Raw genomic sequence first — 22,897 nt, 5'->3', positions numbered from 1 at the left:
ACAGGTGATTACCAGGCAAGTGGCATCATGGGCTTATAAAGATGGCTTCAAATGATCATAATTTGCTTAAATTTTATATGATATTTGATTGCAATTAAGTTATTATCTTAGCTTTTATCAGAACAAATTTGATTAAGTGACCAAGGTATTTTTTTTTAATTAAAAAAAATTTTTTTTTTTTTTTAATAGATGGAGTCTCTCTCTGTCACCCGGGCTGGTCTGCAGTGGTGCGATCTTGGCTCACTGCAACCTCTGCCTCCTGGGTTCAAGCAATTCTCCTGCCTCAGCCTCCCTGAGTAGCTGAAACTACAGGTGCATGCCATCATGCCCAGCTAAGTCCAATATATATTTTAAAAAGTACAATAAGATTGCGCAAGGAAGAGTATTTGTCTAAGTCCAGGCGATAAACGTCACTAAAAAAATACACCTGTATCACTCAATTTTCTATCAAAACAAAATATGTTCTGGTCTTTATACATATCACGGTGAGAGAACTCCAAGTCATTTTCATTTGGTAAAGTGCTCTATTACACAGAAAAAAATGCCAACATGTCGTAAAAGACAGGAATATTCCTAGATACAGAAATATGTCACTTATGGTGACCAAAATGTAACCCAATAAGTAATCTGGAGCAGAAAGAAGGCAGGTATAAATAACTTAGGTCTCATTTTCGGTATTCTTAATGCAATGCAATAGAAGTAAAGAAGTGATTTATAAATAAACATATATGGCCAGGCACCGTAGCTCCTGCCTGTAATCTCAACACTTTGGGAGGCTGAGGCAGGAGAACAGCTTGAGGGCAGGAGTTTCATACCAGCCTGGGCACCATAGTAAGACCCTGTCTCTACAAACAATTTTTTAAAAGGCCAGGCACACAGTGGCTCATGCCTGTAATTTCAGTGCTGTGGGAGGCCAAGGCAGAAGATCCCTTGGGACTGCAGTGAGCTATGATCGACCACTGTACTCCAGCTTGGGCCACAGAGTAAGACCTCATCTCTTAAAAATAAATACATACACACACACACACGTGTGTTTTTAAAACCTTCATTTTGAAAGATCAGTTTTATCTTGAATTCCTTTAAATAGCATTCTTCGAGGTGGTGGTGACAAAGTTTGACTTGTACATCCAGAAGCAGTAAAACTAGCTCCAAGAATAAAACCAATTTGTACTCAAAAAAATACAACATACTCATTTGCTATTCGAAAGATGAAAAATATTCATTTGCTATCAAGATAACCAAGTGGAGACTGCAACTCATGTTTTTCTAGGTAGCTTGGCTTTAACTGAAATCAGCTGAACTTATAGGCAGAACCAGTTAAAAGGGCATCCTTAACGTTTCTCTGGGAAGATGTATTACTAATGAAGCATACCTGTGTTTAACTAATTATACTGTATATGACTATGTTAGGGAAAAAATTAGCATAGACTTCTTTCATACACATGAATGAAACGGAACTAAATCAAAATCCCAAACTCGACACTGTGGTATGGGATGGGATGGTAGTGAAGAGGTACATGGAATAAATACTATCAATATTATGGAAGAGTTTTAAAGTCTTCAAGCTGAAGTACAGTGCCCTAAATGGAGGCCCAGGATAAACTGATGAAGGCATACAGTTTGTAGAGGCTGCTTTTAGCCCATTACCCAAGTTATTGCCACAGCTAATTGTTACAGAACAAACAAAGTTCTGGGATTTCCGTGAAATGCAGTTAGATATCCCAAGCCAATAAGAATCTAACAAAATTGCTGGTGGAACCAAACAGCTCAGCAGGTACAATTATTACAGTGGCTTTTATAACAACGGTCATATAATTAACAAAAATGATTTTAATAAGAAGCACACTTTGCAACTAAGAAAAGCTAACTACACAAACTAGAAACAGGCGAAGTGCCCATTTTTTTCCCATGATTTTAGGGAGCTAAGCTCAATTTCGGCTGCACAGCTAAAGACTAATCTACTACAGATGGGAATATCACAAAAGGAGGAGGAAGAAAAGAAGAAAAACATAGCCTTTTTGCCTGTCTTTTTTGCCCACAGAGTACAATGACTGTATGTTTCAAATTCAGTGGGTAGAAAGGGTATTTAAATGTTGCCAAGGTTGTTTTTTAAACGCCAACATTGGCCACTTTTAAAATACCATACTACAAAAAAAGGAGGTACCTTTGTTGAATAAACAAATTGATCGATAAATTTCCCATCCCCTGTAGCATTCTGAAGAGCAAACACTTGTTCAATTTTCACAACTGGAGACATGTTACACTTCTGCAAATCCAGGCTCCCTTTGTGCATCGTAATGGAAGCTGGTAAGGATTTCCTTGCTGCCGCAGTTTTCCAGGCTATTTTAACAGGAGGTGGCTCTTCCTCTTCCACACTTGTGTGCCGCCTCTGGCTATGTCTCCGAATTTCAGTACTTGAGAGTGAGGAGGCCACCTCCCCTGCATTGGTCTGTTCTGGTTGAGTATTCAGCACAGATCTTGGTCGTCGGGTTTTTTTAACTTCAGTTTTGGAGGCAACATTCTTTTTTGCTTGGGATAAAGCCTCTTCAGGCTGTTTATCAATATAGATAAAAGTATACTGTTCTATTCTTTCTTCTCGGGTCATTTTCAATGCTTTCTCTGCATGGGCAATGCCAATATCCCACTGAGCACGTTCTCTCTGAGGTCGGGGTTTCCGAATCTTTAAAAAAGATAGAGATTATCAGACATGCTTTACTCTAATAAATACATTAAAATCGATATGTATTTCCCATGTGATCCTGTTATCTTTTCAGGTCTACATAAATATCTTCAGGTTCTTTGGTCAAACAAGTGGAATGTTCTATCTCCATAATTCTGATAAATAGATATTAGGTAACATGAGGATCTACTCTCCTTTATATCATTCCTTTGCTGATCACTCTGCTGGACAAGGCCCCCAAAGAGGGAGACATCCTTCTCCTCTCATATACATAAAAAGCTAGTGATAAGGAAGGAAAAGAGAACAATGATTACAGAAATGATTATTTTCAGTAGCTAATAAAATACTAACAATAAAAATGATAGCCTGAAACTCCCCTTTCTCCCCATATCTAGGGTAGAGGGCAAGTCAGGGCTGCTACAGAGATCACAACAAAGCTATTAGCAGAGTCTGAATCACAATGCAAGCAGGGACAGAATGAAGTGAAAAGACAGAGCTCCAAGGAACAAATGAAAGTTGACAAGACAAAGGAAAGAGGCATGGATCAGAAAAAGAGGTAGACCTCAATTGTAGTTTCCATAGGTCTCTAGGTCCAGAGTTGATCAGAAGACTTTGGATTGGCAAGAGAGGTAAAAATACTTTGAATAAAGATGTGTGAGATGGCCAAAGCAATTAGGAATTATCCAGGTGGCTAGACTGATGAAATCAGTTAAAACTATGAGATAGTATATGTCAAATACTGATATATAAATCTGTAAAATATAAGTCTCATATAATTAATCAAAATTCTGTGATAAAATTTAGTTTTTGAAGTGTAAAAAATGACAAATTTCTAAATCAGAGACCCACACTAAAATTAGTTGAGTTTAAAATCTTAACCAGATTACCAAGAGTTCATGTCAAAATTCTAAAATATCCACCATATCAAATATATTTCCTGATTCCATCACTTGTGTGATCTCAGTTAAACCAGTTACATAAGCCGTGCCTCAATTTCTTCATCTGTAAAAAGGGGAATAATAGTATCTATCTCCTATAGGTTGTAATGAATAATAAATGAGTTTATATATATATATATATATATATATATATATATATATATATAATGCTTAAAACAATAGCTGTTTCATGGTAGGTACTCACTAAATATTTTTAAAACTTCACTTTCATAAAACAATTTTGTTATATAAGAATGAAAAGAAATTATGGAAAGATGCTAAAATAGAAAAAAGAGTAAAAATCCCTGGCAAAATCCACATTTCACTAGCATCTAGTACACTTATGCACATTAATGAAACTCACAATAGAAGCCAGTATTATATTAAGCAAGTAGCTAAAGTTTTTAATAATACTACATGTTGTTTATATGACATATAAAACTCACTGATGTACTTAAAAACTTACTAGACATTTACCATTATAATTAAAACTGAGCTGAAAGGGGTTTTAAAAAAGGATTCTAGTAATTGACTGAATTCAAGTATGAAAAATTCTTCCAAGTTACTAAGTTCTTTAAAAACCATATTAGGTAAATAATATTAATATGTTAGTTACCTTTTGTTTCTCAGAGTGATTGCTGGCTTGTTTGGTTGCCTCAGCCAGTAATTCTTCATACTGTTTATGACCTTTATACTCCCGTACCCGTTTTTCATGAACCCACGCCCTCTCTGGCTGGTTGCTAAAAAACTGGACATGATATTCTCGTGCACCTGTAAGTAAAAATTCTTATTAACCATTTCAGAACATGAGCATCCATATCTATTTTGCCAAAGATGGGAATCTAACCCAGGTTCTTCAATATTACTCCCATTAAAACTTGTATGGTTCGGATTGTCCAAAGATATGTTATAATACCCACCAGTTATAGAACTAATAGCTACTGTAAAAGTCACCACAAATAATTAAGTGACTGCACCACTGGACTCCAGACTTAGTGACAGAGCAAGACTCTGTCTCAAAAAAAAAAAAAGAGAGATTTACAAAAATGTAAAGCCAGCAAATCACACTGCCACGTGTGTACCTATGCAACAATCTTGCATGTTCTTCACATGTACCCCAAAACCTAAAATGCAATTAAAAAAAAAGTAAAACAACTTTCTTCTCATTAATTTTTTAACAAAATAGTCATTTTTCATAAAAATATAATTAATGATAGCATGTTAGTGATTCTTGTTTTTAGAGACATGGTTTCTTTCACTCTGTGGCCCAGGCTGGACTGCAGTGGCATGATCCTAGCTCACTGCAGCCTCAAACTCCTGGGCTCAGGCAATTCTGTGCCTTAGTCTCTTGAGCAGCCAAGACTACAGGCACATGCCACCATGCTCAGTTTATTAATAATTTTTTTTTTTTTTTGGAAGAGATGGGAGTCTTACTATGTTGCTCAGGCTGGTCTCAAACTCTTGGCTTCAAGTGATCCTCCTGCCTCAGCCTCCCAAAGTGCTGAGATTACAGGCATGAGCCACTGGCCCCAGCCTATGATAGGTTCTTATTTTTAAATAAATTAATAAATATTTTGAAATTTTCTCAGCTTTAATTTTTTTTAACTGAGATGGGGTCTTGCTATGTTGACCAGGCTGGTTTTGACCTCCTGGGATCAAGCAGTCTTCTTGTCTCAGCCTCCCAAAGTGTTAGAATTACAGGCGCGAGCAGCACTGCACCTGGCATCTCAGTTTTAATTTCTAAATTTAAATAACATTAGATATAACCCACATAAAGAAAAGCCTTTTTGAGTCCTCAAATTTTAGGAGTAAAAGGGGTCCTGGGACCAAAACATCTGAGAACTGCTGATTAAGAGCAATGCTACTCTGAAAGTTGTTTGACCAACAAGCCAGTCTTGACTAAGTAGAGAAGTTGAGTTGGCATTGAGAAGCTCTGACAGCAGTTTGACATTGTTATGATATCTAGACACATGATCAAGGTATTTTTTAGGAGAAGGACATTCATTTTTTAAAAATAATTAAGTTTGGTTGCATTTTACAGAGGTATTAGTTTATAGTAGACTAAAGAATTGAAAAAATAAAAACTGATCTTTTATCAAAAATAGTCTGAAAAATGCTGTTCTAGAGAAAACATATTAGATCAATGGAGAAATGAAGAAACTGATCTTTTCAGAGAACTCAAGGTAATTAGGTAGAAGAGAAAGGCAACAGTGAACTCAGATTTCCACATCATCTCATCTGAGAATAAAGACCCAAGCACAAATCTAATTATAAATTAATCAAAGAAGATTTTTCTGAAATCCAAAGATTTTTTTAGGGGGCAGGGAACAGAAATATAACCTAAACTAATAGCGGAACTTCATGGACAGGGTAGTGGGTACAGGTATTGGGATAAAAAAACATAGTACACAATGTTTCCAAACATCAATGTTATTTCTTCAGCTATAAACAGATAATCCCAAAGGACTTAACATAAAAACTAAAATTTATAGATAACACAATTTCATTTTAATCTGTATTTTCAATTTCTTCCTCCATTACATCATTTACTAGAGAAGAAACAAGACAAACATTTTGCCTATTTGTTAGCACTTTGTTTCCTGATACATGAAAAACTATAAAATAAGACTGAAATAAGAAGCTAAAGACCTGAAAAGTAAAGAAACAAGCATATGTGTCTCTGACTGAAGAGCTACATTTTTAATGAGACTTAAATAATAAAATACAACTTAAAATAGAACTGTGATCCAAACATCTTTCAACATGTTCTTACGAAGAATTATCACATCTTTATGTGTGAAAAACTATTAAGTACATTTTCCAATGCTAAGAATCTAATAAAAATACTGGCCAATAACAATATGGAAACCAGTGATTACTATATATGATGAAGATAAATTTCACAAAGTTGCTTAGATAGAAAGCAACACAGGAGATTCACTCATTTCTCTAGATATCTCCCGTGTATACATGTGGTATTATGTGCTATTAAAAAAATAATAAGCAGCATAAAATGCTTAATAGGCATCATGGGTGGAACATAATTAATAAAATTTTTAGGCTGTGTTTTTGATTTTCAGAAAAACTGAAAAAAGAAAAACTGTCAGAAAAAAAAACTACTGCATTTAAAACATACTATATAGCCATAAATGGAATATGATTTGGTAAAAAGGAATAAAGCACTGATACCATGCTAAAACATGGATAAACCTCAAAAACATTATGGTAAGTGAATGAAGCCAAATAAACAGGTAAGTCTACAGAGACAGAAAGTAGTTACTGGCTGCTTAGTGGGTGCAAATAGGGGTGACTGCTAATAGATACAGGATTTTTTTGGGTTGATGAACACGTTCTAAAATACATTGTGGTGATGATTGCACAACTCTGTGAATGTATAGATTTTTTAAATCAATGAAGTGCACATTTTAAAAGGGTGAATTGGGCAGGGTGCGGTGGCTCATGCTTATAATCCCAGAACTTTGGGAGGCCAAGGCGGGTGGATCACAGGGTCAAGAGATCGAGTGTGACATTGTTATGATATGTAGACGTATGATCAAGGATCTTGCACTAGGTATTTTTCATCCTGGCCAACATGGTGAAACCCCGTCTCTACTAAAAAATTAGAAAAATTAGTTGGGCGTGGTGGCAGGCACCTGTAATCCCAGCTACTTGGGAGGCTGAGGCAGGAGAATCACTTGAACCTAGGAGGCAGAGGTTGCAGTGAGCTGAGATTGTGCCACTGCATTCCAGCCTGGTGACAGAGCAAGCCTCTGTCTCAAAAAAGAAAAAAAGGGTAAACTGGCCAGGCACGGTGGCTCAGGCCTGTAATCCCAGCACTTTGAGAGGCTGAGGTGGATGGATCATGAGGTTAGGAGTTTGGCCAGCTTGGCCAATATAGTGAAATCCCGTCTGTACTAAAAATACACACACACACACACACACACACACACTAGCCAGGCCAGATTGGCCAATATAGTGAAATCCCGTCTCTACTAAAAATACACATACACACACACACACACACACACACACACACACAAACTAGCCAGGCCAGCTTGGCCAATATAGTGAAATCCCGTCTCTACTAAAAATACACACACACACACACACACACACACACACACACACAGAGAAGCCAGGCATGGTGGTGGGCGCCTGTAATCCCAGCTGCTTGGGAGGCTGAGGCAGGACACTTGCTTGAACCCGGGAGGCAGAGGTTGCAGTAAGCCGAGATTGCGCAAATGTACTACAGCCTGGGCGACAGTGTGAGATTCTATCTCAAAAAAAAAAAGGAATGGTGAATTTTATGAAATGAGAATTATATTTCATTAAAGTTTTTTAAACCACTATAGAAAATAGAACAATTTAAATTTTTATCAAAATACACATTTTTTAACCTAAAATTTCAGACTTCTGGTAGTAATATAAACAAAATTGGTTTCTTGGGTTTGTTGGGCATCTATGGTGCTCATACGAGTTAATTTTGTTGTATTAGAGAAATAATACACAGGATTAGGGAACTAATGGAAAGTGAGTAATTCTTCTATAATAGGGGATGTAGCATCTTAAAGCCCTAATTGAACTGGATGAACCATTAAGATATATAGTGTTTACCCTTTAAATTAACTTTGGCAAAGTTATGTAACAATTTTCCTAATATCTTATTGAGAGAGAGTCATAGAGGTTATGGGACTGGCTTGAAACCAGTTTCTGGAGGTTTGATTCCTTCCTTTCTCACTTAGGTTTTCATGTAGGTTGGCTCTTTGAATGGTGGAAAGCCGTAAAGTCACTCTAAATTAGTAGATGATTATTCAATTGTTAGTAATTTTTGTTTTAAAGCAAAGACTTCTCAGATCATAAAGATTATTAGTATAACTGCTGTGAGATAAATGAGCCTACGGATGAGATGATATTCCATGTGATGTGTGCACCAGGATAATTCGAGTAATGTCAAGGCATACTGGATAGGCCAAGGAAGTACTGTGGAAAAAAGGTTAAATTCTATGAATATAATGGTGAAGTGGATTTTATTGTAGGTCTGATTGTGTAGCCTGAAAATAGGGGGAATCAGTGGACAAAGCCTCCCACAATAGCAAATACCACTCTTATTGATAGGATGTAGTAGAAATGGGCTACAATATGTGTTGTGTAAGACAATATCTAACAATGAGTTAGCTAGTATGATGCCAGTTAAACCCCCTACTGTGAAAAGGAAAATGAAACCTAGGGCTCAGAATACTGCAGGAGATCATTTGATGTTACCACTGTGCAATGTAGTTAATCAGCTGAAGATCTTGACACCAGTAGGGATAGCAATAATTATGGTAGCAGAGGTGAAGTATGCTTGTGTGTCTACATCTATTCCTACTGTATGGTGAGCCCATACAATAAACCGTAAGAAGCCAATTGATATCATGGCTCACACTATGCCCATGTACGCAAATGGTTCCTTTTTTCCGGAATAATATGTTACCATGTGAGAGATTATCCTGAAGCCTGGTAGGATAAGGATACAGACTTCGGGGGGACCAAAGAATCAGAATAAATGTTGGTACAAGATATGGTCACCCCCACTAGAAGGGTCAAAAAAAGTTGTGTTGAGGTTATGATCAGTCAATATGTATAGCAATGCCCTTGGCTAGGACTGGGAGGGAAAGAAGTAGAAGGACTGCTGTAATGAGGACTGATCAGACAAAAAGGGGTGTCTGATACTGGGATATGGCTGGGGGTTTTATGTTAATAATTGTGGTAATAAAATTAATGGCCCCTAAAATGGAAGCACCTGCTAAGGGGAGCGAGAAGATGGTCAAATCCACAGAGGCTCCTGCCTGTGCTAGGTTTCCTGCTAAAGGGGCATGAACTGTTCAGCCGGTTCCCATGCCAACTTCTACTATTGAGGAGGCAAGCAGGAATAGAAAAGATGGGGAAAGAAGTTAGAAGCTCATATTATTTATCTGGGGGAATGCAATAACGGGTGCACTGATATGGTGCACTAAAGTAGGAGACTGCCTAGGGGGTACCAGGCTAGATAAATTTTTTTTTTTTGAGACCGAGTCTCACTCTGTCACCCAGACTGGAGTGCAGTGGTGCAATCTTGGCTCACTCAACCTCCATCTCCTGGGTTCAAGTGATTCTCCTGTCTCAGTCTCCTCAGTAGCTGGGATTACAGGTGTGCACCACAACACCTGGCTAATTTTTGTATTTTTAGTAGAGATAGGGTTTCACCACATTGGTCAGGCTGGTCTTAAACTCCAAACCTCAGGTGATCCACCCACCTTGGCCTCCCAAAGTGCTGGGATTACAGGCATGAGGCACGGAGACCAGCCAAGATTAGGTTAATTACTAAAATTAAATGTAAATACTTCCTTTGAAATACAGATGAGACACAAATTGTGCTTTCTTTTGTATCTTGAAAAAAAGCTGAAATCAGCAGGTTTTCATAAAGTAATTGAATATGAAACTCTTTATACAAGCTCAACAGTATGCTTTCCTCAGGGGAGAGAACTGAAGAGCCACAGTTCTGACATGATGTAATTTCTTAGAGAGCTCTGGAGGCCCAGATATGCACATCAACTGTTTTACTTAAGAAAGCATGGTCTTCTTGGAAAATCCTTGTCTTTTCTTTTCCCACTCATATAACCATAGATTATGATGGGGTAGGGTACTTCAGAGATGACTAGTCCAATACCCTTCTTATATAAATGAAGGAACTATAGTAAGACTGCCTCCCCCAAACTCTGTAAATGGTGACTGGGTGAATTTAACTGCTTTCCCTGTAATATAAGACAGTGTTTAAGAGGACAGGTTATGAAATTAAGATTTCTTTGAGATTCTATTTACTTACTTGAAACAAGGGATAATAATAGTACCTATTTCATTGTGTTGCTGCTACGAGGATTGTATAAGAAAATTTATAAGATAACTGCTGAATATAAGACCTTGCACTAAAGCAGACAGCCAATAATGTTGGTTTTTCACTTCTGCCTCTCTGATATATCCACTCTCCTAGCCTTTAATCAGCAGGTCACATTGACAAGATGAAACATGGTCGAGCCAGATGGCCTTCTACACTGGGACAAATTCTTGGTTATGGAGCACAAGAATTACAGATATGGTTGATCCAGTCACATATCTGCCTTGCCATACATAAACAGACTCTTTTTCCCATCAAGAGTGAACAAGGACCAAGACAGATGGTTTAAATTAAAAGAAACAGCTACAAATTTGTCACAAACAATGAGGAACTCTAAACATGACAAAAGTCAATTCACAAAGTTAACATCCAGAAATAAGTTCTAAGCTCGAAACTTTCTTTGGCTACCAAGCAAGTTCATTGATGCTAGAATCTTAGCAATCTAATCCACATCACTCTTTGGTCAAATCCCAGAAAAGGAGTAGAAAGAAGTTAGAATATGTCTTTCTTAATTTTTATTAGCATTCTTAAGGTAGGATTCTATATTATATAGCTAGCTTCAGGCTACAATTCTATCTCATATCAAATTTATAGGGATGCCCCAGTAAACTTACAGATTTAAGAATGGAGTGTAGAGGAAAAAAAACCATCCTACAAAATTTGTCTGGGTGAAAAATTACTATCAATAGCAGTCAATGATAAAATTAAAATGTTCAAAGAAGGCTTGGCCCAAATGCTTATTAAGCTCATATAAAACATCTGATAACTTATCCATACGCTTTCTTTAGGAAATTGAGGTCATATTTTCAGTCAGATTCAGGTCTTTAAAAAAAAAAAGCAAGTGTAAAAAAAATTATAAGCAAATGTAGGATGTCATAAGGGAAACGAGGACTGCATCAGCCATAGAGGCACTCTGCCAGTTAAGATGACCATCAGTATTTCACTGGTTTTAAAAGCTGATACAGAGGCCAGGTGCAGTGGTTCACGCCTGTAATCTTACCACTTTGGGTGGCCAAGGCAGGTGGATCACCTGAGGTCAAGAGATCAAGACCAGCCTGGCCAACATGGTGAAACCTGGTCTCTACTAAAAATACAAAAATTAGTTGGGACTGGTGGCACGCACCTGTAATCCCAGCTACTCCGGAGACTGAGGTAGAATTGCTTGAACCCAGGAGGTGGAGGCTGCAGTGACCCAAGATCACGCCATTGCACTCCAGCCTGGGTGACAGAGAAAAAACTCGGTCTCAAAACAAAGCAAAGCAAAACAAAAACCCACAAAACTGATACAGACATGCACATTTTTGTATCAGATTATATGTTACATGTGTATTCCTATATTCGCATACAACATTTAAAAGTTACTTTTATTTCCAACCTTTTACTTAACATCTGTTTATACATTTTCTTACCTCTTGTGTTAATTTTGGTATGAACCTCAAGCTGGGGATCACTTGAAACCATACAAGGCCACCAAGGATAGGTTCCCACCTTGGACCACACAAGATCACCAACCTGAAACTTAACACCAGTGGACACTTCTGTTGTTGGAACAGAAGATAGTATTGGCTGAACCTACAGGAAAGGACCAAAAACTTCATCAGAAATTCAAAAAAAGAAACTATGTATAAAGTACATTAAAAATGCTAACAATGTAAAGTTATCTTTGATTATACTTTCCTAATACAGGAAAGAGTCAAAAACTTCATCAGAAAATAAAAAAAAACTATGTATACAATATATTAAAAATGCTAACAATGTAAATTTATCTTCAATTATACTTTTCTCTGATACCACCTATCTAAAACTAGCAAAACGGAAGGAGGAAAAATATTAATGAGCCCTACCCCAAATACTGAAAATAGGATTGATGGTTTCTGTTGGCAAAAAAAAAATTTTTTTTTTTTTTTTTTTTTTGAGACAGTCTCGCTCTGTTGCCAGCCACCAGGCTGGAGTGCAGCGGTGTGCTCTTGGCTCACTGCAACCTCAGCCTCCTGGGTTCAAGCAATTCTCTTGCCTCAGTCTCCTGAGTAGCTAGAACTACAGGTGCGCGCCACCATGCCCAGCTAATTTCTGTATTTTAGTAGAGATGGGGTTTCACCATGTTAGCCAAGATGATCTCAATCTCTTGACCTTGTGATCCGCCCGCCTCAGCCTCCCAAAGTGCTGGGATTACAGGTGTAAGCCACTGGGCCTGGTCTCTGTTGCCAAATTATTAACAAGGCATGTTAAGAATACACATGATCAATTTTAAAAAAAACAGATCATAGTTTTGAAAAGGAAAATAATTCACTGAAAATATCCACCTCTCAAACTAGCTCCAAGGTTTATTTCAATATAATTTCTGAAATTAAGAAGCATAGTACCATAATAAAATGCGTTGCAATTTAATCACTATGTTTCACCTTCTTCCACCATATTTGATTAGACAGTATTCAGTAAAACAACTTACCGGGGCTTCCTCTTTTAGTACTGGATCTTCCCTTGGTTTTTCTGCTACACTGTCAACCCTCTCATTTGGTCTCTAGGTGAAAAGGTATAGGTAAGTTAAATAAAATGGCATTACACATACAAAAAACAAAAACAAAAACAGTGACATACAGAAAAAGAATCAAAGAAAACTAAATAAAGAGAATAAAGGGCATTTATTAAATGAACAATGTAAGGAGTAAGAATACAACTTAATCAGACATAATGCTGTCTTAACATCCATTTTCCATCCCATGCCGTAGCTTTATCTCTTTTTTCTTATTTTGTTACTTTTAAAACTTAATTTCTAAATAAACTGGTAATTTTTCTTTAACGCTCAGATTCTAGAAAAAATAGGCACTCTAAGATTTCTAGTAAGATGTAACTTGAAACTTTTCTGGAAAGCAATTTGGCTGTATATATGAAAAGCATTAAATTCTCAGACTTTGACCTTGCAAATCCACTTCTAAGAATGTGTACTTGAAAAGCACTGAGAGATGTAAAAAATATGGATAAGTATGAAGATATGCATACCAGTGCTACTTATAAGAGCTAAGTATTAGAAATAATCTGGATGTCCAAACATCTAGAATATAGTATAGCTAAGTAGAACATATTTTAAAATAACACTAATTACAATGTTATTTTAAAACAGTACATCACAAAGCAGTTTGAATAGTATGATTCAAGCCTTAATAATTATTTTTATGTGCACAGAAAAAAGACTAAAAGGATATGAAAGGTTACCACCAGGTAATAAAAAAAGTGATTTTTTTTTTTTGGTGGTGGGGGGGCACTTTCCTTTTTTTTTCTTTTGAGACAAGGTCTTGCTCTGCTGCCCAGCTGGAGTGCAGTGGCGTGATCATGGCTCATTGTAGTCTCAATGTCACAACCTCCTGGGCTCAAGAAGTCTTCCTACCTCAGCCTCCTGAGTAGCTGGGACTACAGACATGTGCCACCACACTCAGCAAATTTGTTGTTGTTATTGTTGTTGTTGTTGAAATGGGGTCTTGCTATTTCTCAGGCTGGTTTCAAACTACCAGGCTCAAGCGATATTCTCCTACCTTGGCCTCCCAAAGTGCTGGGATTACAGGTGTGAGCCACCGTGTCCAGCCAGTGCTTTTCTGTATTTGTCAAATTGTCTATAATAAACATTATGTTACTTTTCTAACCATAAAACCCACAAGTATGTTTTTTAAAAACTAGTTTCTAAAGCTCTTTGGTGAGGCAATTTAGAAGTAGCTATCAAAATTCAAAATATGTACACTCTTTAGCAATTACATTTTAGAAATTTATTCTGAAGAAATATGGAAAATACGAACATCTAAGCAGAGGAATGGTAACTACAGTATTATTTCGTGTCAGTAATCTGCAATGTCTACCAATATCTTCCAACTTGTTATTTAAAAATATGTAATCTATACATGCCTTGAAAATATTTGGTACAATGTAAACAAAATTGATACCGGTAATTATCTTTTAGGAATGACATTAGGGAAATGGTGAAGAAAGATCTTCTTCACCTTTGTATTGTCTTTTCTGTAAAAACAAAGATCCAAATTACTTCTACGATTTAAAAGATTTTTTAAATGTCTTACTTGTTAGAGAACAGAATTTAATTTAGATGGCTTAAAAAGAGGGTATATCCATTAAAGTAGGTCTTCACTAAAAGAATATGATTAATTCTAAAAGCTACTTAAAATTCTCATTCTATTGTTTCAAAACATTTAAACATACTGTTGTGAAAACAAAGTTTTATTAAATAAAAAAAAAAGTATAAAAAGGTTTTGTTTTTTTGAGACAGAGTCTTGCTCTGTTGCCTAGGCTTCACTGCAACCTCTGCCTCCTGGGTCCAAGTGATTCTCCTCCCTCAGCCTCCTGAGGAGCTGGGATTACAGGCCTGTGCCATCACACCCGGCTAGTTTTTGTATTTTTAGTAGAGACAGGGTTTCTCCATGTTGGCCAGGCTGGTCTCAAACTCTTAACCTCAGGTGATCCACCCGCCTCAGCCTCCCAAAGTGCTGGGATTATAGCCATGAGCCAACGCATCTGGCCTAAAAAAGTTTTTAAGTTTTAGGAAAATGATATGTTCTTTAAGCCAGACTAACGTCTCCAAACTCAAGTATCAATCATTCATTTCACAGTGCCTAGGACGTTCCAAGACCAGTTCTAGAAGCTATATAGGCTATATATAATGGTGAAACAAACAGATATGATTCCTGACCCCAAGGAGTTTATAGTTAGACAGGAGAAACTGACATTAAAAAATAGAAACACAAACATCCAGTTATAAAGTAAGTGCTAGCCGGGCGCAGTGGCTCACGCCTGTAATCCCAGCACTTTGGGAGGCTGAGGTGGGTGGATCACGAGGTCAAGAGATCGAGACCATCCTGGTCAACATGGTGAAACCCTGTCTCTACTAAAAATACAAAAAATTAGCTGGGCATGGTGGCGCGTGCCTGTAATCCCAGCTACTCAGGAGGCTGAGGCAGGAGAATTGCCTGAACTCAGGAGGCGGAGGTTGCAGTGAGCCGAGATCGTGCCATTGCACTCCAGCCTGGGTAACAAGAGCGAAACTCCGTCTCAAAAAAAAATAAATAAATAAAATAAAGTAAGTGCTATGGCCGGGCATGGTGTGGCTTACACCTGTCAGCACTTTGGGAGGCCAAGGTGGAAGGATCTCTTGAGGCCATGAGTTCAAGACCAGCCTGGGCAACACAGTGAGACCCAGTATCTAAAAACAACAAATGTCTGTAGTCCCAGCTACTCTAAGGGGCTGAGGCAGGAGACTTGCTTATGCCCCAGAGTTCAGGGCTTCAGTGGACTATGACTGCCACTGTACTCCAGCCTGGGTTAACAGTGAAACTCTTCTCTTAAAACAACAACAAACAAAAAAAGTAAGTGCTAGGAAGAGAAAGATATATAATAGTGTGTGAGTATATATGTATTTTCAGATATGAAGGTCAGGAAAAGCCTCTCTATGAAAATAAATTACAATCTAAGAATCAAAGGAAGAAGAATTAGCTTAGTAAAACATGGAGGAAAGAACATTCCAGGAAGAAGGAGTAGCATGTGTGAGATACCTGAGTGAGGTTAAAAATGGTATCAGCTGGGCACAGTGGCTTACACCCATAATCCCAGCACTTTGAGAGGCTGAGGCAGGTGGATCACTTGAGCTCGGGAATTCAAGATCAGCCTGGGCAATATGGCGAGACCTTATCTCTACAAAAAAAGAGCCAGGCATAGTGATGTGTACCTATATAGTCCCAGCCACTCCAGAGGCTAAGGTGGAAAGATTGCTTGAGCCCAGGAGTTTGAGGCTGTGTGAGTTATGATCACATCACTGCACTCCAGCCTGGGTGACAAAGTGAGACCCTATCTCCAAAAAAATAAATAAATAAATAAAATAAAAAACAACTATTTCCTTCCAAACCTTATAATTCAAATGTCTTATATTTTTAAATTTTTCAATTTCTTCCAGATTGTTAGTGTTTCCTTCAGGCTGGTTTGAAACACCATCAAAATCACTTTCAAAGAATTAAATTTTTTTACAGTCATTTTAAAAGAAAGAAGTGGCTAGGGAGCAAAGGATGCCCAAAAGGATTTATTCTAAGCTTTCAAGACTATATAGATAAGAAAATGAAAAAGAAGTCAAGTAAGGATGCTGCAATGATAGAGAAGGAGTATCCATTATAAAATGTGCTAATGCTTGAGCAAAACAGATACACCTAGTAGACATTTAGAGATAGAGACAAGTCTAAGACATTAAAATTAAGTAGAGACAGAGATATCATCTGTGGGTACTAACTCTGTTGCTTTGTCAGAAAGAGAAAGCATCAGAGAAAAAGATGACAGTGAGTTACCGCTCCTTAATGTTCAGTTCATCTTAATTTTAAATTCATGATTTTGTGGGTATATACCACATAGAAACATCTAAAAATTATGTTAAGAGTGGCTAAAATAAGTTACATTATCCTAAACATTCCTTAAAAATTTTTAGCTTAGTACTTTTATTAAAACCCAAGAGATTCATTAAAATGACTAATTACAGGCCAGGTACAGTGGCTCAGACCTGTAATTCCAGCACTCTAGGAGGCCGAGGTGGGCGGATCACTTGAGGTCAGGAGTTTGAGACCAGTCTGGCCAACATGGCAAAACACGGTCTCTACTAAAAATACAAAAAAAAAAAAAAAAAAAAATTAGCTGAGTGTGGTGGTGCACACCTGTAATCCCAGCTACTTCAGGGCTGAGGCCCAGGAATCCCTTAAACCCAAGAGGCCAGAGGTTGCAGTGAGCCGAGATCGTGCCACTGTACTCCAGCCTGGGTGATAGAGACTGCCTCAAAAAAAAAAAAAAGAAAAGAAAAGAAAAAAAGATTAGTAATACACATCAAATCTGTCAGAATTTCAAACCCTTAATAATATTACCTAAATAAATTTCAAAAACATTGAGTAAAATCATAGTCCCTAAAAGAACAAAAGACTAATGTTAACATTAAAGTTGGAAAGAAAATTTTAAGGTAATAAATTGTGTATTTTTATTTCACTTTCTGAATGACTTAAGTTCATAACCTTAAAAATAAAAAATGTGGGCTGGGCACAGTGGCTCACACCTGTAATCCTAGCACTATGGGAGGCTGAGGTGGGTGGATCACCTAGGCTCAGGGGTTCGAGACCAGCCTGGCCAACACAGCGAAACCTCATCTCTACTAAAAATACAAAAATTAGTTGGGCATGTTGGCGCACGCCTGTAATCCCAGCTACTTGGGAGACTGAGGCAGGAGAATCAACTGAATCTGGGAGCTGGAGGTTACAGTGAGCTGAGATTGCGCCACTGCACTCCAGCCTGGGTGACGGAGTGAGATGCCGTCTCAAAAAATAAATAAATAAACATAGAAAATGTGTACAAAGAGAATATTTTGCATATAAAGAGTTTCTAAGAATTTTAAGGCCTAATGCTCTGAGGCTAGAGAACTAAACCTGCTACCTTAGTGTTCATGGGACTGATCCAGTCACTCTGCCTTTTTTTTTTATTTTTGAGACAAAGTCTCTCTCTGTGGCCAGGCTTGGAGTGCAGTAGTGCGATCTTGGCTCACTGCAACCTCTGCCTCCCAGGTTCAAGCGATTCCCCTGCCTCAGCCTCCCAAGTAGCTGGGACCACAGGCACGTGCCACCACCCTGGCTAATTTTTTGTATTTTTTAGTAGAGACAGGATTTTACCATGTTGACTAGGATGGTCTTGATCTCCTGATTTCATGATCCACCCACCTCAGCCTCCCAAAGTGCTGGGATTACAGGTGTGAGCCACTGTGCTCGGCTCACTCTGCTTTTTGTAAGTAGAAATGGCAAGCTAAGGGTTAATAAGACTCTGCCTTGGTGGATCAGCCCACTGAGGTGCTGATGGAAGACCAGGACTGTTTGAATAATAGGGCCTATGCTCACATGCCTGAGGCATTCCACCTGCCAAGGAGGAAGACATACAGAAACATTTCCACATGTTTCTGATTTGGTGGGAGGAAAAACAGCTCACGAAGATTTTTTAAATACACAATTTCAGTAGTGATCTCAAGGTCTCCTGCTGCCTAGATGTTTGGACACATTTTCATCGTTGAGAAGATACACTTAGGTTGTTTCAAATAACAGCCACTCTTCAGAAGGCCAAACAGCTCAGAATTAGGGATAAACACTTACACATCAAGTACTAAGAAGAAAGTAGCAGGTGAAAGCTTAAAATATTGTGTTTTTTGTTTGTTTTTGAGACAGAGTCTCACTCCATCACCCAGGCTGGAGTACAGTGGTACGATCTTGGCTCACTGCAACCCCCATCTCCCAGGTTCAAGCGATTCCTATGCCTCGGCCTCCCAAGTAGCTGGGATTATAGGCACCTGCCACCACACCCAGCTAATTTTTTTGTATTTTTAGTAGAGACGGGGTTTCACCATGTTTGCCAGGTTGGTTTCGAACTCCTGACCTCAAGTGATCACCTGCTTCGGCCTCCCAAAATGCTAATATTACAGAGTGAGCCACCACGCCTGGACTTAAACATGAAACTCAACTATATGAGGTTTTGTTTGCTCAAAAAGGAACCTATGAGTGGGCTTTTAAGGAACAGTAACAACAAAGTAAAGTAAAAGAAAAAATCTACATAGAAGCAAATCTAGCTCCAGGAGAATTATATCAGACTCTTCTCCAGTAATACAGTTTTCATTATGTCTCCCTGGGGCATCTGGGGGAGGGAAGCTGTTCAGTGAAGTCAGTGGGCTCTTCTTTGAGCTTCCCTTTCACTTCTCAGTCCTCTACAATGCTAAACGCCAAGGTCTGGGACCCCTATGGACAACCAGTAGGCATAGGGTATTGCATATTAAAACACTGAAAACAACTGCCCTGAAGGAAGCACTGTAGATGTTCAAATTAAGGAAATCTAATTTAAAAACATAAGCAGTAATGAAACATTAATTTATACGCATCTCTAGCTTAGCAAAACCATGACATTAACAACAGGCAAGAGCCGTGGAAGCTCTGGCTTTGAAGGTCTATGGTCAGAATGGAGTACAACTTCTATAACTGCCTCCTTGTGTGATACAATCCAATTAATCAAAATTCAACTAACAAAATCTTACCTCTTCACTTCTTTGAAGGAAGGGAAGAGAGAAGGAGTGAGAAAGGGAGGGAGAGGGAGACAGAGAGAACAGAGAGGGGAGAGAGAGAGAAGAAAGAAGCGGGGAGAGAGGAGAAAGGGAAAGAAGAAGGGAGGAATGGAAGATGGAAGAGACAGGAGGTGGGTGAGGGATGGAGAGAGGTAGGAATGAGTCAGAGAGGGGAGAAGGGGAGAGGGAGGGAGAGGAAGAGGGAGTGAGGGAGAGCGAGAGAGAGAATGAACAAGAAAAAAAACCTGGATTTCCCCCCAAGACTCAACTTTCAGGCAGTTGAAAGTAACATTCCAGACAGTCAATGCCACTTTCTACAGCTATACTTTTGGTCAAAATTGATGTTCCTTTACCCTAAGCTATTGTAAGATCCTAAATAATCAAATAGTAAATTTTGGTCATCATGATTCCATGAAAGGGAAAATGAACTAAAACCCTTAAATTAAAATCTAAACATTCTAATCCTTAGCTGTAACAGTTAACTGAAGGTTTAGGTGATACAAAGAACTAGGTATAGCAGATATCCAACAAAGAACTGGTTTTAGAATCTCATTGCAAAATGACTACTAGAAACATCACTGATGAGAGCAGGCATCTCTACTTTTCATTCATTGCCATACCTTCAATTCTTAGAGCATTGCCTAGCACATAGGAGGAGGAGTATTTTGCCAACATTTGTTAATGAATAAATAAGAAAACTATAGAAAAATGAGGGAACATGTTGAAATGTCACATGTGGACTTGTGAGAGTCTAGAACCATTGTGACCTTTACTCCAGAAAAACATCATATGAGTTGCATGAAGTAAGTGAAGCCAGCTACCAAAGAAAAGATGAGTTGGTAAGAAAGAAACATTTCTTTGAACAGGCAATAAATGAACTTATTCAGGCATGACACATATAAAAGCAGATAGCTGTCACAAAAATAGTTTTCCCAAGTCAAAGTATAGAAAACATTTGCAATTCGTATTATGAACTCTTCATTTAAGCCCAATTATTTGTTACATAATTATTATCATTATATTATTGCTAAGCAAATTCACGCTGAAACCCGATATTAAAAAATTCAGCAGCATGTAGCTTAAGTTACCTATAAATGATGATTTTTATAAAAACTCACCTGAAGTTTTAATCGGTATGTATTAATACTAACTCTGACTTTAATAAAAAGATTTCTATTATTTCAGGCTATTTTGTAGCAAACATATTAGCAATCAGTTAAATCTAAGCTCTGCTGGCAAAAAGTTGGTCTAAAATAATAAAAATTCAATATAATTAACTAACTTCTCTTTTCGTTTCCTCTTCATTTTCAAAAACCAACAGTCTATTATAAGCAAATAAAAATAACCAAGGCCATTAGGACAAATAAACATAAGCAGCAAGATTTGTTTCATGTTTTAAAAATATTTCTTAACTAATCATGTCCATTCATATATTCAACAAATACTCACTCAGCACCTATTGTAATATTCCAAGCACTTTGCTGGTGATTAGAAAAAATAAGTTATCAGAAATATTCATATTTATATTTAAACAGCTAAAAACCAAAAAGATCTCTTGAACTTCCAGTAAATGTGAAATATAACAAAATTTTTCAAAAAGACTTTTCAACTTACATTTTGTTCCTCTGGTTCTAATTTGGGGATTTTGTGTGACTTGCGCTCTTCAGATCTCGATGAGTCATGCTTGTTGCTTTTTTTCCTCTTTTCTTTTCTGCTTTCATGCTTTGACTTCATGTGCTCACTTGCCTGTACTTCATTTAAAAGGTCTCCACAAAGGGAAGACTCAAACAATTCCCTGCCATTCTGGATAGTTTTGGTTATTTTTAGTTTAATTTCAGGTGAGCCAGTCTTCTTTGGAATCACAGTTTGTGGTACCGAAGGAGGAGGTGGTGGCTGTGGAGGGGAAGGTTTTTCCAGAATTTCATGTGGTCTTGTGTTTGGAATTTCTGAATGGTAATAGTCAGTGGGGCTAAAGTTTCTAACTGCACCAAAGCCATTGGCTGACCCATTAGGATACTGATTATACGACTGGTATTTGGTTTGAGGTTCATACATGCTGATTGATGATGGATAGCCATTTGTGAGTGGAGGAAGATCTTCAGTTGTAGCTGGGTACTGAAAGCCTTGCTGCAAGGTAGCTTCATATGGTGTCTGGCCACCATCTTCAGCAATGTCACTGTTGTTATCAAAGGCATCCTCCTGACGGATGTTGGCGGAGTCAATGAGTTGAGGTGGTTGCTGAATTGTGTTTCCCATGATCCCTTGCATGAAAGAGAAAGAGAAATCCATTGTTCTGCTCCAGCATCCTTAACTTTCCCTTTCTCTCATCGGGCCTAAAATTATAAAAGAGGGGATTACAAGGTGTTAATATTATCATAGGCTAGAAGCTAATCAACTGAAAAAGGATTAAACTAAAATGTTTTGAACTCAATTTTCACATCCAGATATGGCTAGACATTAAATATTTCTAAAACAGATAACCAATATAATTCTGACACAGGGCAAATACCTTTTATCTTCAATGCTAATCTATTTGAAACTCCCGATTACTTTCACAAGTGTGGCAACAAGATTTTATCAAGACCGCCAATACACAAAATAGTTTTAACATTCCTTTTTGTTTCCCAAGTTTAGATGGTAAGTCTCAGGTTAAAACTGGTGTTTGCAAAATAAGCAGTATCCTGACACATTATCAATCTATTTCCATAAGAGCTTCCTTTAAAATCATTCGTATTTTGTCTAGAGGTTGTTTTTGTTATTATAAAAATAAAAAAACCTTATTGCAATTTTTTTTTTTTTTTTGAGACAGAATCTCACTCTGTCACCTAGGCTTGAATGCAGTGGTGCAATCATGGCTCACTACAGCCTCAACCTCCCAGGCTCAGGTGATCCTCCCATCTCAGCCTCCCCAGTAGCTGGGATTCAGGCACACACCATCACACCCAGCTAAGTTTTGTAATTTTTGTAAGCAGGGTTTCACCATGTTGCCCAAGCTGGTCTTGAACAAGATCTTGGGCTCAAGCAATCTGCCTGCCTCAGCCTCCCAAAGTGCTGGGATTATAGGCATCAGTCACCATGCCTGGCCTGCAAATATTTTAAACACCAAAGTGAAAAGGCCTATTCCTCTCCCCACTTCATCATTCCCACTCTTCTATGCTAAGACAACCACTATAAACACTATGATGGGTATTCTTTCACATCTTTCTCTACATTTTTACATATAAAAATTTTTAAATAGGGCTTATTCTGTGACT

General features: G+C 37.8%; 1 protein-coding gene across 10 annotated transcripts in view; it reads right to left on the bottom strand.

The window, feature by feature from the left end:
- NSD3 (nuclear receptor binding SET domain protein 3) overlaps positions 1 to 22,897 on the bottom strand; it is a 112,689-nt gene that overhangs the window by 54,290 nt on the left and 35,502 nt on the right. For all 10 annotated transcript variants that reach the window (XM_012475954.2, XM_012475948.2, XM_012475947.3 and 7 more), the window contains exons 2-6: positions 21,258 to 21,976; positions 12,981 to 13,052; positions 11,941 to 12,103; positions 4,235 to 4,389; positions 2,165 to 2,680 (exon numbers count right to left, since the gene is read on the bottom strand). In XM_012475954.2, coding sequence (XP_012331377.2) covers positions 2,165 to 2,680; positions 4,235 to 4,389; positions 11,941 to 12,103; positions 12,981 to 13,052; positions 21,258 to 21,932 — 1,581 coding nt within the window. In that variant the 5' untranslated portion in view covers positions 21,933 to 21,976. The remainder of the gene's footprint in view (positions 1 to 2,164; positions 2,681 to 4,234; positions 4,390 to 11,940; positions 12,104 to 12,980; positions 13,053 to 21,257; positions 21,977 to 22,897) is intronic.

This window comes from Aotus nancymaae, unplaced genomic scaffold (assembly GCF_030222135.1).
Source record: "Aotus nancymaae isolate 86718 unplaced genomic scaffold, 86718_ANA_hifiasm-v0.15.2.pri h1tg000079l, whole genome shotgun sequence".
NCBI lineage: Eukaryota > Metazoa > Chordata > Mammalia > Primates > Aotidae > Aotus > Aotus nancymaae.
The sequence above is the reverse complement of the archived record's forward strand: the minus strand, read 5'-3'. Positions and strand labels throughout refer to the sequence as shown.